Source organism: Doryrhamphus excisus, chromosome 1 (genome assembly GCF_030265055.1).
Source record: "Doryrhamphus excisus isolate RoL2022-K1 chromosome 1, RoL_Dexc_1.0, whole genome shotgun sequence".
Lineage (NCBI taxonomy): Eukaryota > Metazoa > Chordata > Actinopteri > Syngnathiformes > Syngnathidae > Doryrhamphus > Doryrhamphus excisus.
Window position 1 is genome coordinate 2,634,961 of NC_080466.1, and position 14,942 is coordinate 2,649,902.

General features: G+C 43.4%; 1 protein-coding gene across 2 annotated transcripts in view; it reads left to right on the plus strand.

Moving 5' to 3' along the window:
• Positions 1-14,942, plus strand: part of myh11a (myosin, heavy chain 11a, smooth muscle) — a 33,607-nt gene that overhangs the window by 16,759 nt on the left and 1,906 nt on the right. For both annotated transcript variants that reach the window (XM_058064728.1, XM_058064736.1), the window contains 32 exons: positions 97-240; positions 429-524; positions 1,769-1,887; positions 1,972-2,124; positions 2,212-2,385; positions 2,462-2,635; positions 2,736-2,850; positions 2,979-3,172; positions 3,966-4,087; positions 4,184-4,253; positions 4,345-4,505; positions 4,874-4,982; positions 5,097-5,228; positions 5,365-5,571; positions 5,665-5,802; positions 6,522-6,645; positions 6,772-6,943; positions 7,607-7,819; positions 7,905-8,049; positions 8,832-9,038; positions 9,106-9,210; positions 9,277-9,429; positions 9,496-9,744; positions 9,816-10,028; positions 10,098-10,310; positions 10,420-10,581; positions 12,510-12,638; positions 12,709-12,797; positions 13,635-13,758; positions 13,831-14,039; positions 14,112-14,220; positions 14,306-14,478. In XM_058064728.1, the coding sequence (XP_057920711.1) occupies positions 97-240; positions 429-524; positions 1,769-1,887; positions 1,972-2,124; positions 2,212-2,385; positions 2,462-2,635; positions 2,736-2,850; positions 2,979-3,172; positions 3,966-4,087; positions 4,184-4,253; positions 4,345-4,505; positions 4,874-4,982; positions 5,097-5,228; positions 5,365-5,571; positions 5,665-5,802; positions 6,522-6,645; positions 6,772-6,943; positions 7,607-7,819; positions 7,905-8,049; positions 8,832-9,038; positions 9,106-9,210; positions 9,277-9,429; positions 9,496-9,744; positions 9,816-10,028; positions 10,098-10,310; positions 10,420-10,581; positions 12,510-12,638; positions 12,709-12,797; positions 13,635-13,758; positions 13,831-14,039; positions 14,112-14,220; positions 14,306-14,478 (4,897 nt within the window). The remainder of the gene's footprint in view (positions 1-96; positions 241-428; positions 525-1,768; positions 1,888-1,971; positions 2,125-2,211; positions 2,386-2,461; positions 2,636-2,735; positions 2,851-2,978; positions 3,173-3,965; positions 4,088-4,183; positions 4,254-4,344; positions 4,506-4,873; positions 4,983-5,096; positions 5,229-5,364; positions 5,572-5,664; positions 5,803-6,521; positions 6,646-6,771; positions 6,944-7,606; positions 7,820-7,904; positions 8,050-8,831; positions 9,039-9,105; positions 9,211-9,276; positions 9,430-9,495; positions 9,745-9,815; positions 10,029-10,097; positions 10,311-10,419; positions 10,582-12,509; positions 12,639-12,708; positions 12,798-13,634; positions 13,759-13,830; positions 14,040-14,111; positions 14,221-14,305; positions 14,479-14,942) is intronic.

The following is a 14,942-nucleotide window of genomic DNA, read 5'->3' on the forward strand; positions in this document are numbered from 1 at the left end:
CGTAGTATTGCTACTTCTTAAATTACCATATTGAGTTAGGCCAAGATCAATTGATTAAAAAAACACTCACTGCTGTCTAACTGCTTTTCTTTCCAGAGGAGCTTCTTCTGGAGCCCTTCAGTAATTACCGCTTCTTAAGTGCGGGCCACGTCCAGATCCCAGGCCAGCAGGATGATGAGTTGTATGAAGAGACAATGGAAGCCATGACCATCATGGGCATTACAGAAGAGGATCGAATTGGTACAAGTCATCACACTCATCTGACCTTGTTTGATTTAAATTGGAAGTAGGAGGAGTAGGATGGATCGGTGGTTCAAATAAGTCTTACTGATGTGGTACATCATGAGGGACTCCTGTAAAATAGTATATAAAAATAATTTTTTAAACCAAAATAATAAATGTTTACCTCTACCGTCACTGTGTTTTAGATATCCTGAAAGTGTGTTCCACAGTCATGCAGCTGGGAAACATTGAGTTCAAGAAGGAAAGGAATCAGGAGCAGGCCACCATGCCTGATAACACAGGTGAGATGTTTTTCCATCCATCCATTTTCTATACCGCTTATCCTCACTTGCGTGGCGGGTATGCTGGAGCCTATCCCAGCTGTCTTCGGGCGAGAGGGGGGCACACCCTGGACTGGTCGCCAGCCAATCACAGGGCACATATAGACAAACAACCATTCACACTCACATTCATACCTATGGACAATTTGGAGTCAACAATTAACCTAGCATGTTTTTGGAATGTGGGAGGAAACCGGAGTACCCGGAGAAAACCCACACATGCAAACTCCACACCGAGATGACCAGGCGATCCAATCACCTGACTGTGTGGCCTACATGCTAACTACTCATGCACTGTGCGGCCATGAGAAGTTTTTGCTGGACACTATTTTGAGGCCCCCGCCTTGATATGAAAGTTTAATGTTAGTGCGGCCCACGCAAGTTTGATATGGATGCTGTATGGTATCATGTACCCAGAAAAAATTATTACGTTTGATTAATGTTCATGTTAAAGGTTAAATAACTGTTAATAGTTATCCTCCCTATCCGTGTGGAAGTGGTAAGTTTAAGCCTATTTAAGTTTAAAGGAAATAACTTGAAGGCTACCGTTTAGGTCGCTAGCTCTCTAGTTTGCGAGTTAGCATGTGTCTCAAGACCCTGCAGTTGCGCAATATGTTGTAAATAAAAAGAGTATAAATGTGACTATAGTCGTGTTTTGTCATGTCTACAGGGCTCTAATAATGCTTTGTTCATTTTAATCTGAAAAAAAATAATTTGTCTACCCACCAACTATATGTGGTTTCTTAAGTTTTTATTATTTGCCGTTTTATTATTATTATTATATTTATTTATTTATTACTGATTGATTGATTTTCTTTATTCTTGATTTGTTTATTTATTTTTCATCTTATTTTGTGTAGAAAAATAAAAAGTAAGATATTTGAGAACAGTGGAATGTTTTATCAGAGCTTTTATTGTAGAAAATTGGAACCAAAGCGAAGTTTTTAAAAAAAATTTGTTTTTAATCAATGCAGTTTTTTTTTTTTGTTTTTTATTTGGAAAACCTGATGCGGCCCAGTCTCACCCAGTGAATGACTCATAAGAACTCAAGTCAGTAAAAGGAATCAAGTTTCCCCACGGAATAGGAAGCAATAAAAAACAAAAATGAAACAAATTCAGTGTACTTATTGTAAACAAAACACAGGAAAGGTCCAACAAATCTGTTTTTAATTATTACATAATGCATACATTTTTCCTCTTTGTAGCGGCTCAGAAGGTGTGTCACCTGCAGGGCATCAATGTGACAGACTTCACCCGTGCCATCCTCACGCCTCGAATCAAAGTGGGCAGAGAGGTGGTCCAGAAGGCACAGACCAAAGAGCAGGTAACGTGACTCGATCACGAGACAAGGATCCAAAAATGTGGTAGTGTGGACGTGTCTTTCTTGATATACTTATTTCCTTCCAAGGCTGACTTTGCCATCGAAGCCTTGGCCAAGGCTGTGTTTGAACGCTTGTTCCGCTGGATCCTGGGCAGAGTCAACAAAGCCCTGGACAAAACCAAACGACAAGGGGCTTCCTTTCTGGGAATCCTCGATATTGCTGGCTTTGAGATATTTGAAGTATGGAAACTCTCAACAATCAAAGTTCAAGAGATGAACGCTTTATGGTTAATGTGCTTGAACAGCTTCATCTCACATCTGTTGCAGGACAACTCCTTCGAGCAGCTCTGCATCAACTACACCAACGAGAAGCTGCAGCAGCTCTTCAACCACACCATGTTCATCCTGGAACAGGAGGAGTACCAGAGAGAAGGTATCGAGTGGAACTTCATTGACTTTGGCCTGGACCTTCAGCCCTGCATCGAGCTCATTGAGAGGCCGGTGAGTTTCGCTAAGATAATGACGACATGATGCGTTCAGAGTCTCGCTTATCAATCTCTATGCATATTCTTTGCAGAACAACCCTCCAGGCATTCTTGCCTTGCTGGATGAAGAGTGTTGGTTCCCCAAAGCCACAGATATCTCCTTTGTGGAGAAACTCATGAACACTCAAGGAAACCATGTTAAATTTGCTAAACCAAAACAGCTAAAAGACAAGACGGAGTTTTCTATTCTTCACTATGCTGGAAAGGTGAGGATGAGAGGAAGAACATCAGTTGAGATATGATTGGGCTTTGTTGCTTTTTGTGTGATACGCAAGGGAAGTGAAGCCAAACTGTTTTTGCGTACAGGTGGACTACAATGCCACAGCCTGGCTGACAAAGAACATGGACCCTCTGAACGACAATGTCACTTCACTGCTGAACAACTCCTCCAGCTCGTTCGTGCAAGACCTCTGGAAAGATTGTGAGCTTACTGACACCCGCTATGATGAATTCTTATCTTATCACGATGACGTTGTTAAGATTCTATTGTGATCTATTGTGATCCAGTACTTATGTATGAGTCAATGACTGATGAGTTGTATGCTGCAGCCGACAGAGTGGTTGGTCTCGACACCATCGCCAAGATGTCAGACACCTCAATGCCCAGCGGCTCAAAGACCAAGAAGGGAATGTTCCGCACGGTGGGACAGCTCTACAAGGAGTCGCTCGCCAAACTCATGACCACACTGCACAATACCCAGCCTAACTTTGTCCGATGCATCATTCCAAACCACGAGAAGAGGGTAAAGAAATGAAATCATTTACTACAGTAAACCTCGGATATATCGGACTCGGATAGATCGGAAATTCGCTCACAACGGACAGATAAAAAAGAACCGATTTTTCTGTAATGCATTTCCAATAAAAATTCATTGCATATATCGGATTTTTTATAACGGATTTTGCCTATTTCGGACAAAATCTCCAGTCCCGTTCCAATGCATTTCCATTAAATTTCCCTCGCATATATCGGATGGCCGCATCGTGGCGCTCCGATTCGCCGAATCGTGACAGGCCGCTATACGACGTCATTTGCAGCGTTTGCAGCGTTGCCTGCGCGTCCAGGTACATTGGAAACATAGTCAAGGAAGTGCCTTTTTATAACGGATAAAATCCGATTTACGCATATACCGGATATAAATCCGATATATGCGTAAAACGGACATTTTCCGGTATACGCATATAACGGATATAAATCCGATATATGCGTAAAACGGACATTTTCCGGTATACGCATATAACGGATTTCGCTTATATCGGACAAAACCAGTGCGAACAATTGAATCCGATATATCCGAGGTTTACTGTACAAGAATAGCAATAACTGATTCGCTGGCGGACTACTCCAGGGCGTATCCCGCCTCTCGCCTGAAGTCAGCTGGGATAGGCTCCAGCTGCACACATTTGTGGTCAAAATGTTTTTGTTATTCCTCTGAATTTAAGCTATTTTTTCCATAGAAAACGTGTACTTCTTTAATCAAAACTACTGTTCGCAATTAATCCGTCAAGTCCACTAACAAGTACTATTTTCCTCAGGCAGGGAAGCTGGACGCCCACCTGGTTCTGGAGCAGCTGAGGTGTAACGGCGTGCTGGAAGGTATTCGAATCTGCCGACAAGGATTCCCCAACCGAATTGTTTTCCAAGAGTTCCGACAACGGTGAGTCAGATAGGGATAGGGACATACGTAACTCCGGTACTCTTATTACGTGTACTGTGTATTCTAATCCTGTTTATGTAAACCGTTCTCTTGCAGCTATGAGATTCTGGCAGCAAATGCTATTCCTAAAGGTTTCATGGATGGAAAACAAGCTTGTTGTCTCATGGTAAACTTATTATTCATCTGTAAAAGTAGCCGTCCATTTATGGCATTTTCTACTGAGTTATGGATCATCAATATTTGATGTTTCTGTGCAGATCAAGCATCTAGACCTGGATCCAAACCTGTACAGAATTGGGCAGAGTAAGATTTTTTTCCGCACTGGAGTTTTGGCCCAGCTGGAGGAGGAGAGAGACCTGAAGATTACTGTGATTATCATTGCCTTCCAGGCCCAGGCCAGAGGCTTCTTGGCCAGAAAGTACGACCATGCAACATCAAAGACATTATACAGGCTGTAGAAAGTCATGGTGTATATTAAATGTTTTTGCAACATTATATTATTGGTGATATGCTGACAAATACACACTCAAACAGTAGGCTGAGTCGATGAGACTTCCCAGTATTTGATCAGAAAATCTGCTAATTCAGCGATTTTTACTGAAGAAAATGTTTTTTAAATGATTGGAATCATACAGAAAATACATTTATAGTACAGTTTAGTGAAGAAATATGAATATTTTTCACATCACCTGCTAATGGAATTATTTTTTTAATCTGTATGTGTTCTAGCGCTATTGCTATTGTGCATAAAATGTGCATAAAATTTGTTTTGTTGATCTTTTTAAGGGCATTTGCCAAAAGGCAGCAACAACTCACTGCCATGAAAGTGATCCAGCGGAACTGTGCCGCCTACCTCAAACTTCGGAACTGGCAGTGGTGGAGACTCTTCACAAAGGTCAGCGTAGCTCGATACAGGATTCTCGTTCAGTTGTCAGTTTAATTTGACTTTTTTTTAAATAACAGACATGGTCATAATTTAACCGACTTCGCTTTGCCGTGTCTTAAAAAGGTCAAGCCTCTACTGCAAGTAACTCGTCAGGAGGAAGAGATGAGCCTGAAGGAGGAGGAACTGCAGAAATCCAAAGAAAATGCTGCAAAGTTTGAAACGGAGCTGAAGGAAATATCCTTGAAGCACACATCGGTAAATGACAAGTGATACCAAAAAATTTTTACTGTTTTTGCTGCTCTAATGTGGGTGCATCAAATATATTCATCTTATCTTTTGTATATCGCATATCCCAACTCACGTATGCTCACGTAATGTCCATTTCCTTCAGATTTTGGAGGAGAGGAATGCACTGCAAGAGCAGCTCCAGGCCGAAACAGAGCTCTACGCGGAAGCAGAGGAGATGCGCGTGCGTCTAGCGGCCAAGAAGCAGGAATTGGAGGAAATCCTCCATGAGATGGAGGCAAGACTTGATGATGAAGAAGAACGTTCACAGTCATTGCTGGTAGAAAAGAAGAAGATGCAACAGCAAATGCAGGTAAAGAAATCAGGCCCCCGCCGTCACTCATTACAAGTACAATACAAACGTTCACTTTATTCAGTACTTCATTATTTTTTGTCAATTGTGTAGGAATTGGAAGAACATTTAGAGGAGGAGGAAGATGCACGCCAAAAGCTGCAGCTGGAGAAGGTCACTTGTGACGGGAAAATCAAAAAGCTTGAAGATGACATCCTTGTGATGGAAGATCAGAACAATAAGCTGCTTAAGGTGAATAAGGAAAATTAAGTTAAGTTGGAGTTAAAGAGATATTATGGGTTCAGTACATGGGAGTAACAATTAATGTAAACTCCACCGCATGAATTTAGAGGAAAAAACAGATTTGTACGTATATAAGTCACACCTTGTCAACCCAATGAAATTGCAGTCAATGGAACAGTCTGACTCACGGTGTCATCATTACAAAGAACACTAAATTCATCACATAGGAATTGAACACCTATAATACCAAATAAATATACAAACAAGGACCAATACGGTTTAAAAAAATGAAAAAAAATATATTTTAACGTTTTCCCATAATACTGTCAATTGCAAATTTCCCCACTGAGGGATGAATAAAGGCATATCTTAATCTTAATCTTAATACTGTCCACCAGAGGGAGCCAGAGGAGCCCAGAGGGAGGTTGACATCATTGCACCTTGCTGAGGCACATTGCAATATGAGAAAAATATGGGAAAACTTTGAAATATATATATTTTTAATTTTAAACATATTGGTACTTGTTTGTATATTTCTTCTGCATTAAAGGTGTTAAGTTGCTGTGTGATGAGTTTAATGTTCTTTGTAAGATGACACTGTAAGTCCGACTGTTGTATTGAGTGGTGCAGTATTTAAACAATTAGTAGTAGTTCTGAAGTAAAGGAGATGCCATGGTATTGGAATTTAGCCATAATTTAGCCACACTGTTGTATTTTCATTTTTCTAGGAGAGGAAGCTGATGGAGGAGAGGATTGCAGACTTCAGCGCTAACCTGGCTGAAGAAGAGGAGAAGTCAAAGAACCTCACAAAGCTTAAAAATAAACACGAGTCTATGATCTCAGATCTAGAAGGTAATTACTGCATTTTCACATATCACTACACCGAAATGTACCATTATGTAAGCTACATAGCAAATACTGTATGTACTCTATACACTACACTTCTTTGACATTGTTTTCTTCCTGCTGCATTTTCAGTCCGCCTGAAGAAAGAGGAAAAGACTCGCCAGGAGTTGGATAAGGTGAAGCGTAAGCTGGAGGCAGAGTCCAATGATCTTCAGGAGCAGATAGCTGACCTCCAGGCCCAGATTGCTGACCTCAAAGCCCAGCTGGCAAAGAAAGAGGAGGAGCTACAGAATGCCTTAGCCAGGTCTGCTAATGAGGTTTTCATCATTCATTCATTCATTCATTTCCGCTCTTCTACACGCTCACGAGAGTGAGCCTATCCCAGCTGTCTTCAGGCGAGAGGCCGGGTTACACCCTGGACTGGTCGCCAGCCAATCACAGGGCACATATAGACAAACAACCATTCACACTCACATTCATACCTATGGACAATTTGGAGTCGCTAATTAACCTAGCATGTTTTTGGAATGTGGGAGGAAACCGGAGTACCCAGAGAAAACACAGAAAACACTCCACACAGAGATGCCCGAGGGTGGAATTGAACTCGGATCTCCTAGCTGTGAGGCTTGCGCACTAACCGCTCGGCCGGCAACATTGATTTAACAATATTAACTCGCCAAAATGGCGGCCGGGTGGTTAGCAAAGCTAGGAGACCTGTGTGTTTTCTCCGGGTACTCCGGTTTCCTCCCACATTCCAAAAACATGCTAGGTTAATTAGCGACTCCAAATTGTCCATAGGTATGAATGTGAGTGTGAATGGTTGTTTGTCTATATGTGCCCTGTCCCAAAGACAGCTGGGATAGACTCCAGCACGCCCTCGTGAGGATAAGCGTTAGAAAATGAATGAATGAAGTTGCCACAGTTAACGGTGTAAAAAAAAAAAAAAGGTGTGGTTTCCCTCCATCAGGTTAGAAGATGAGACAGCTCAAAAGAACAACGCCCTGAAGAAAATCAGGGAGCTGGAGGGCCACATCTCCGACTTGCAGGAAGATCTCGACTCTGAGCGGGCAGCCAGGAATAAGGCAGAGAAGATCAAAAGGGACTTGGGGGAGGAGCTGGAGGCTCTTAAGTCAGAGCTCGAGGATACCCTGGACAGTACCGCCACCCAGCAGGAACTCAGGTCACACATTTTAAATCATAAGAGGTTCACAGACCAAAAAGCCAAAAAACAAAAGTATCACTTTTTCTCTTTGTGTGTTCTGCAGAGCCAAACGTGAGCAGGAGGTGACCCTACTGAAGAGAGCCATAGAGGATGAGAACCGGACCCATGAGGCTCAGATACATGAGATGAGACAGAAGCACACCCAGGCTGTAGAGGAGCTCACAGAGCAGCTGGAACAATCCAAACGAGTAAGACTCCACCCAGTTTATACACCATGTTGACCTACTTTTATTCATAACTCGGCGGCACGGCGGTCGAGTGGTTAGCGCGCAGACCTCACAGCTAGGAGACCAGGGTTCAATTCCACCCTCGGCCATCTATGTGTGGAGTTTGCATGTTCATGTTTCCTCCCACATTCCAAAAACATGCTAGGTTAATTAGCGACTCCAAATTGTCCATAGGTATGAATGTGAGTGTGAATGGTTGTTTGTCTATATGTGCCCTGTGATTGGCTGGCTGGCGACCAGTCCAGGGTGTACCCCGCCTCTCGCCCCAAGACAGCTGGGATAGGCTCCAGCACCCCCCGCGACCCTTGTGAGGAAAAAGCAGTAGAAAATTAATGAATGAATGAATATTTGTTCAGGGCGGCACGGCGGTCGAGTGGTTAGCGCACAGACCTCACAGCTAGGAGACCAGGGTTCCAATTCCACCCTCGGCCATCTCTGTGTGGAGTTTGCATGTTCTCCCCGTGCATGCGTGGGTTTTCTCCGGGTACTCCGGTTTCCTCCCACATTCCAAAAACATGCTAGGTTAATTAGCGACTCCAAATTGTCCATAGGTATGAATGTGAGTGTGAATGGTTGTTTGTCTATATGTACCCTGTGATTGGCTGTACCCCGCCTCTCGCCCGAAGACAGCTGGGATAGGCTCCAGCACCCCCCCCTTCCCCACCACGACTCTCGTGAGGAAAAAAGCGGTATAAAATGAACGAACGAATGAATATTCATAACTCATTCCGCCTCGCCACCAGGTGAAATCCAACCTGGAGAAGGCCAAACAAGCTCTGGAGAAGGAGACATCCGAGTTAACCATGGAGGTGCGCTCGCTCGCTCAAGCCAAACAAGATGGGGAGCACAAGAGGAAGAAATTGGAGGGTCAAGTGACCGATCTGCAGTCCCGTTTCACCGACAGCGAGAAGCAGAAGACTGAACTGGGAGAACGCTGCTCCAAGATCACTGTAATGAAATGTCTGCAGTGCTCCGTGTTTCCAAGCGGAAGGATGAAAAATCTTCTCCCCCTCGCAGGTGGAACTGGAGAGTGTGACAAACCTACTGAATGAAGCTGAGGGCAAGAACATTAAACTTAGCAAAGATGTCTCCAGCCTCGGCTCCCAACTCCAGGATGCACAGGTGACCACTGTGGGAAATGAAACCTTTTGATAGGAATCCCAAAGTTATTGCTCTTGGTGTTCTTAGGAGCTGCTGGCTGAGGAGACACGTCAGAAGTTGCAGTTCTCTACAAAGCTTCGGCAGGCTGAGGATGACAAGAACAGCCTGCAGGAGCAGCTCGAGGAGGAGATGGAAGCCAAGAGGAACGTGGAGAGACACGTGTCTACCCTCAACGTCCAGGTCTTTTAAATGCTTTTTTAAACATATCGTGTCCCGTTTCGGATCAATGACAAATGACTTCCACAGCTATCAGACAGTAAGAAAAAGCTTGAAGAAATGTCAGGGAACATCGAGCTGCTGGAAGAAAGCAAGAAACGCCTGCAGAGAGATCTGGAGGCGGCCAACACCCAGTTTGAGGAGAAGGCCTCAGCCTACGACAAATTGGAGAAAACCAAAAATCGTCTGCAACAGGAGCTGGAGGACACACTGATGGATCTTGACAACCAGAGGCAGAATGTCTCAAACCTCGAGAAAAAGCAGAAGAAGTTTGATCAGGTTTAGTGAAGTTATTCTTCTTGTCATGATTTCATTGTGGTTTTTACTACATCAGCATGTTTGGCCTCCAGATGCTAGCTGAGGAGAAGAGTATCTCCAGTAAATACGCAGAGGAGCGGGATAAGGCTGAGGCCGAGGCCAGAGAGAAGGAGACCAAGGCTTTGTCCCTAGCGAGGGCTATGGAGGAGGCCCAGGATGCCAGAGAGGAGCTGGAGCGAGCCAACAAAGCCCTGAGGATGGAGATGGAGGATCTGATCAGCTCAAAGGATGACGTTGGCAAAAATGTGTGTTTATAAATTCCGCTTGATTCACAGTACCCCTGAATGCATCACAGAAATGGCATTTCATGGCAGGTCCATGAGCTGGAGAAGTCCAAGCGAGGTCTGGAGGCCCAGGTGGAGGAGATGAAGACTCAGCTGGAGGAACTGGAGGACGAGCTGCAGGCGGCTGAGGATGCCAAACTGCGTCTGGAGGTCAACATGCAGGCTCTGAAAGCCCAGTTTGAGCGGGATCTCCAAGGTCGCGATGAGATGGGAGAAGAAAAGAAGAGACAGCTTGTCAAGCAGGTGAAGGAAAACAATGGCCTCCTTTCTATTCTACTGTATCGATTATCGATTATCAATCACAGAAAGCCTCGCTATCGGTAATCTAACAGCTTGTGCACCATGATTGCAGGTCCGTGAGTTGGAGACGGAGCTGGAGGATGAACGGAAGCAGCGGGCCTCTGCAGCAGCAGCCAAGAAGAAATTGGAGACCGACATGAAAGACCTGGAGAGCCAGATTGAGACGGCCAATAAGGGACGAGATGAGGCCATCAAGCAGCTCCGAAAGATCCAAGTGAGACTACACATCGTGATTCTTTCGAGGTCTTTCTTTGGGCGTGGATGTTAAAAACCACGTTCAGTATACAGTAAAGTCTCGTTATATCGATATTGTCGGGAGTCGGAAAAAATATCAATATAACCGGAGTGTCGATATATCCGATCCTGCGCCGAACTGCATTAAAAGTGGGCAATAATGCACTCGACATTGTTCTAGCAGCTTAAATCAATCTTTGCTTAAGGATTTCAATACCAAAAAAGAACACGGCGAACGGCTGCTTCCAGTCAACTTTATTTTTCACACTTCCACCACCAGAGCCCAGCACACACACACCGATTCCCGCACTTCCTGGTTCACAGGTCATGCTCAACCCGCCCCACATAGCTGGCCAAACACATGCCTGCAACAGAAGAACCAACTGACATAGCATACACACCTATTCCAACGAAGACACAAGCGTACAAATACATGTATTTAATTGTGTTGTATTCAGATATCTTTTTATTCTATACACACGACAGAAACCACGAACGCAGTTGGTTCTTCTGTTGCAGTGTTCCAGTGCCGATTGCTGGCCTCCATTTTTAAGTGAAGAACGTCTGGATCTGCGTGTTACGTCATATCTGAGCATGCGCTGAAAGAACGCACCCGGCATCAATTTAAACAGGAAAAGATCAAATTCAATCTTGCTAATATTTTACAATTAAACTCGGGACATTTTTTTTTCTTTTTTAATAAAACTGCACTTGTGAATGGCGTATAGAAGGGTTTAGATCAGGGGTGGGCAAACTACGGCCCGGGGGCCACATCCGGCCCGCCAAGTGTTTGAATACGGCCCGTCCGTTCTTTCCAAAGTATTTCATTTAAACTCAACATACGAACTGGCATCATGGCTTGAGCCAACCTTTTGATGGTTGTATCAATTTTGTTATTTGATGTGGTCTGTTGTTTACAAAGTGCTCCTGAAAAAAGAGACACAAGCATAATGATGATAATAATAATAATACATTTTAAAATATTTAAATATAAAATATTTAAATATAAAATATTTAAATAAAAATATTTAAATATAAAATATTTAAATAAAAATATTTAAATATAAAATATTTATAAATATTTATAAATAATATAAATATCAAATAATAAATAATAATATTTATATATAATATATAATATAATAATATATTATATTTATTATATTAATGCTAATTATTATATTAATTATATATGATAATATTGTTATATTTGCATATTTTACATAATAATAATATAATAATTATTATTTTAAATTTATTTTAATTATTATAATATTTTATTATTTTTAAAATATTTAAATATAAATATAAAATAATAAATAATAATAGCAGATTGCATGACACTTTTACAGATACAATAATACCAGGTGGACTGTTACGTGTAAAATATATATTCTGCCCTCCCCCTCCCCCGTTTTGTTAAATCAATGCGGCCCGCGAGTCAAAAAGTTTGCCCACCCCTGGTTTAGATTCTGTTTCACAGATGGCGCTAATGCACACGAAAGCTGCTTGCCAACCGCCAATAAACAACAGAAGAAGAAAATCGCAGTCTAACAACTTTCCGTTTGAGCGGGTACAAGATACCTCAATCGGATTGGTTAAAGGAATATTCCATCCCTGTTCAATTTTTTTCCGTTTGAGCAAATAAACCAAAGTGAATTGGAATATTTGGGTCCATGTATACTATTGACATAATGGCTATTGACATAATATTTGCAAATGATTAATAAATGTTAATTATAAAAAGTGATATTGGATAATTCCTCACGGCACACCTGACGGTTTCTCAAGGTACACTAGTGTGCCCGCGGCACAGTGCTTGAAAATCACTGCTCTAAATGTGACGTATGGATAAATGATCCCAAGACTCATCTTCTAACGTCTTACCGTGTGATCGACCTCTGCCAGGGTCAGATGAAAGACTTCCAGAGAGAGCTGGAAGATGCTCGTGCCGCCCGGGAGGAGGTGCTGACTACGGCAAAAGAGAGTGAGAAGAAAGCTAAGGGCCTCGAGGCTGAGCTCATGCAACTGCAGGAGGTAACGCGAGCGATTTGCGGCAACGACGATAATGGGACTCGAACTCGTGTTTTATTTATCACGTTTGCAGGAATTGGCTGCCGCTGAAAGGGCGCGGAAGCAAGCGGAGGCCGAAAGAGATGAGCTGTCGGATGAGTTGGCGAGCAACTCGTCTGGAAAGTCAGTCATGAACCTTCTTTCGTATTTTCATCCTCAAATATGATTTGTTAGATTTTGTCCATAGTCTCCTAACATTCATTCATTCATTCATTGGACAGCCAATCACAGGGCACATATAGACAAACAACCATTCACACTCACATTCAATTCATTAACCTAATATGTTTTTGGAATGTGGGAGGAAACCGGAGTACCCAGAGAAAACCCACGCATGCACGGGGAGAACATGCGAACTCCACACAGAGATGGCCGAGGGTGGAATTGAACCCTGGGCTCCTTCCCAACATTCAAATGTTATAAAATATACATATTGCATTTGACACTTTTTTCACCTAAAAAAAAAAAAGACTAAAACGTAAACACATCACGGCGGTCGAGTGGTTAGCGCGCAGACCTCACAGCTAGGAGACCAGGGTTCGATTCCACCCTCGGCCATCTCTGTGTGGAGTTTGCATGTTCTCCCCGTGCATGCGTGGGTTTTCTCCGGGTACTCCGGTTTTTCCTCCCACATTCCAAAAACATGCTAGGTTAATTAGCCACTCCAAATTGTCCATAGGTATGAATGTGAGTGTGAATGGTTGTTTGTCTATATGTGCCCTGTGATTGGCTGGCCACCAGTCCAGGGTGTACCCCGCCTCTCCTCAGAGGTCAGCTGGGATGGACTCCGGCATAGTCCAGAAAATATTCTAATAAAAATATTGATCATCAGTAATTATTTGTACATGCATTATCATTAATAATAATAATTATGATTAATAATTAATATCAGATATCTTGTTTATGTAAGCATACTTTGCCAATAAATCTGATTCTGATTCCTGTGCTTCTTGATTGAAGGTCTGCCTTAGCAGATGAGAAGCGTCGCCTGGAAGCTAAGATCTCCCAACTGGAGGAAGAGCTGGAAGAAGAGCAGAGCAACATGGAGATCCTCAACGACCGGCTGAGGAAGAGCACGCAGCAGGTTGCCATATGCAGCGAGATCACATCGCACCCTCGGCTAACCATCTTCTGAACCGGTGCGTTGTCTCCACAGGCGGACACGCTCAACAGCGAGCTGCAGACGGAGCGCTCCGCCTCCCAGAAGAATGAGAGCGCCCGGCAGCAGATGGAACGCCAGAACAAGGAGCTGAAGGCCAAGCTCAGTGAAATGGAGAACCAGGTCAAGTCCAAGTTCAAGTCGTCCATCACGGCGTTGGAGGCCAAAGTGGCCCAGCTGGAGGAGCAGCTGGAGCAGGAGAACAGGTCAAAGCCGGGGGAACACTCACAAATCCAAGTCCAAGTCCTTCCAGGTTGATGGCTTTTATTTCTTAACAGAGAGAAGCAGGCTACTGCCAAGAACGTGCGCCAGAAGGACAAGAAGCTCAAAGACTTAGTGATGCAGGTGGAGGATGAAAGGAAACAGGCAGAACAGTACAAAGACCAAGTAGGCCTCCTTCTCACCCTCAAGCAACCCGTGGAACCCATCACAGGAGCCTCTTTGACTTGACTCCTCCCTCGACCAATTTCAGGCGGAGAAGGCCAACACCCGCATGAAGCAGCTGAAGAGGCAGCTGGAGGAGTCGGAGGAGGAGTCTCAGCGAGCGACGGCCGCCCGCAGGAAGCTCCAGCGTGAGCTGGATGAAGCCACCGAGGCCAACGACGCCATGAGTCGCGAGGTCAACTCTCTGAAGAGCAAACTCAGGTGAGAAGGATGAAGAAAGAGTGAAAAGGGTCGAGGCTGCGTTATTATCTTTGTGTTTGGGAGGCAAACCTTGTGATATAAGAGCAATACTTTCTCTTATATACTACTTATATAATACTACTTGCTAATAATACTGTACAGTTGGCCCTCGTTTATTGCAGTTATAGCTGGAGCTCACACTGTATGGAACAGTGAAATGATGATGGACATATGCAAAAATACATTCGTCTGTTCCTCCTATCAAGCTCTTATGTTTATGGTAATGGTAATGGTAATGGTAATGGTAATGGTAATGGTTTAATTTCATTTGAACATGCATCAGATTACAATTGAATGCATCCCATAATCAGTTCCCAGTTCCACATGTCCAAAAGGAGTAGGAAGAAGCAAAGCTTATTAAATCCTACCCCTCCATCTGGTACTTTTACAATCAGTAACTGTTACATTTGTTCACTTCCTGCTTT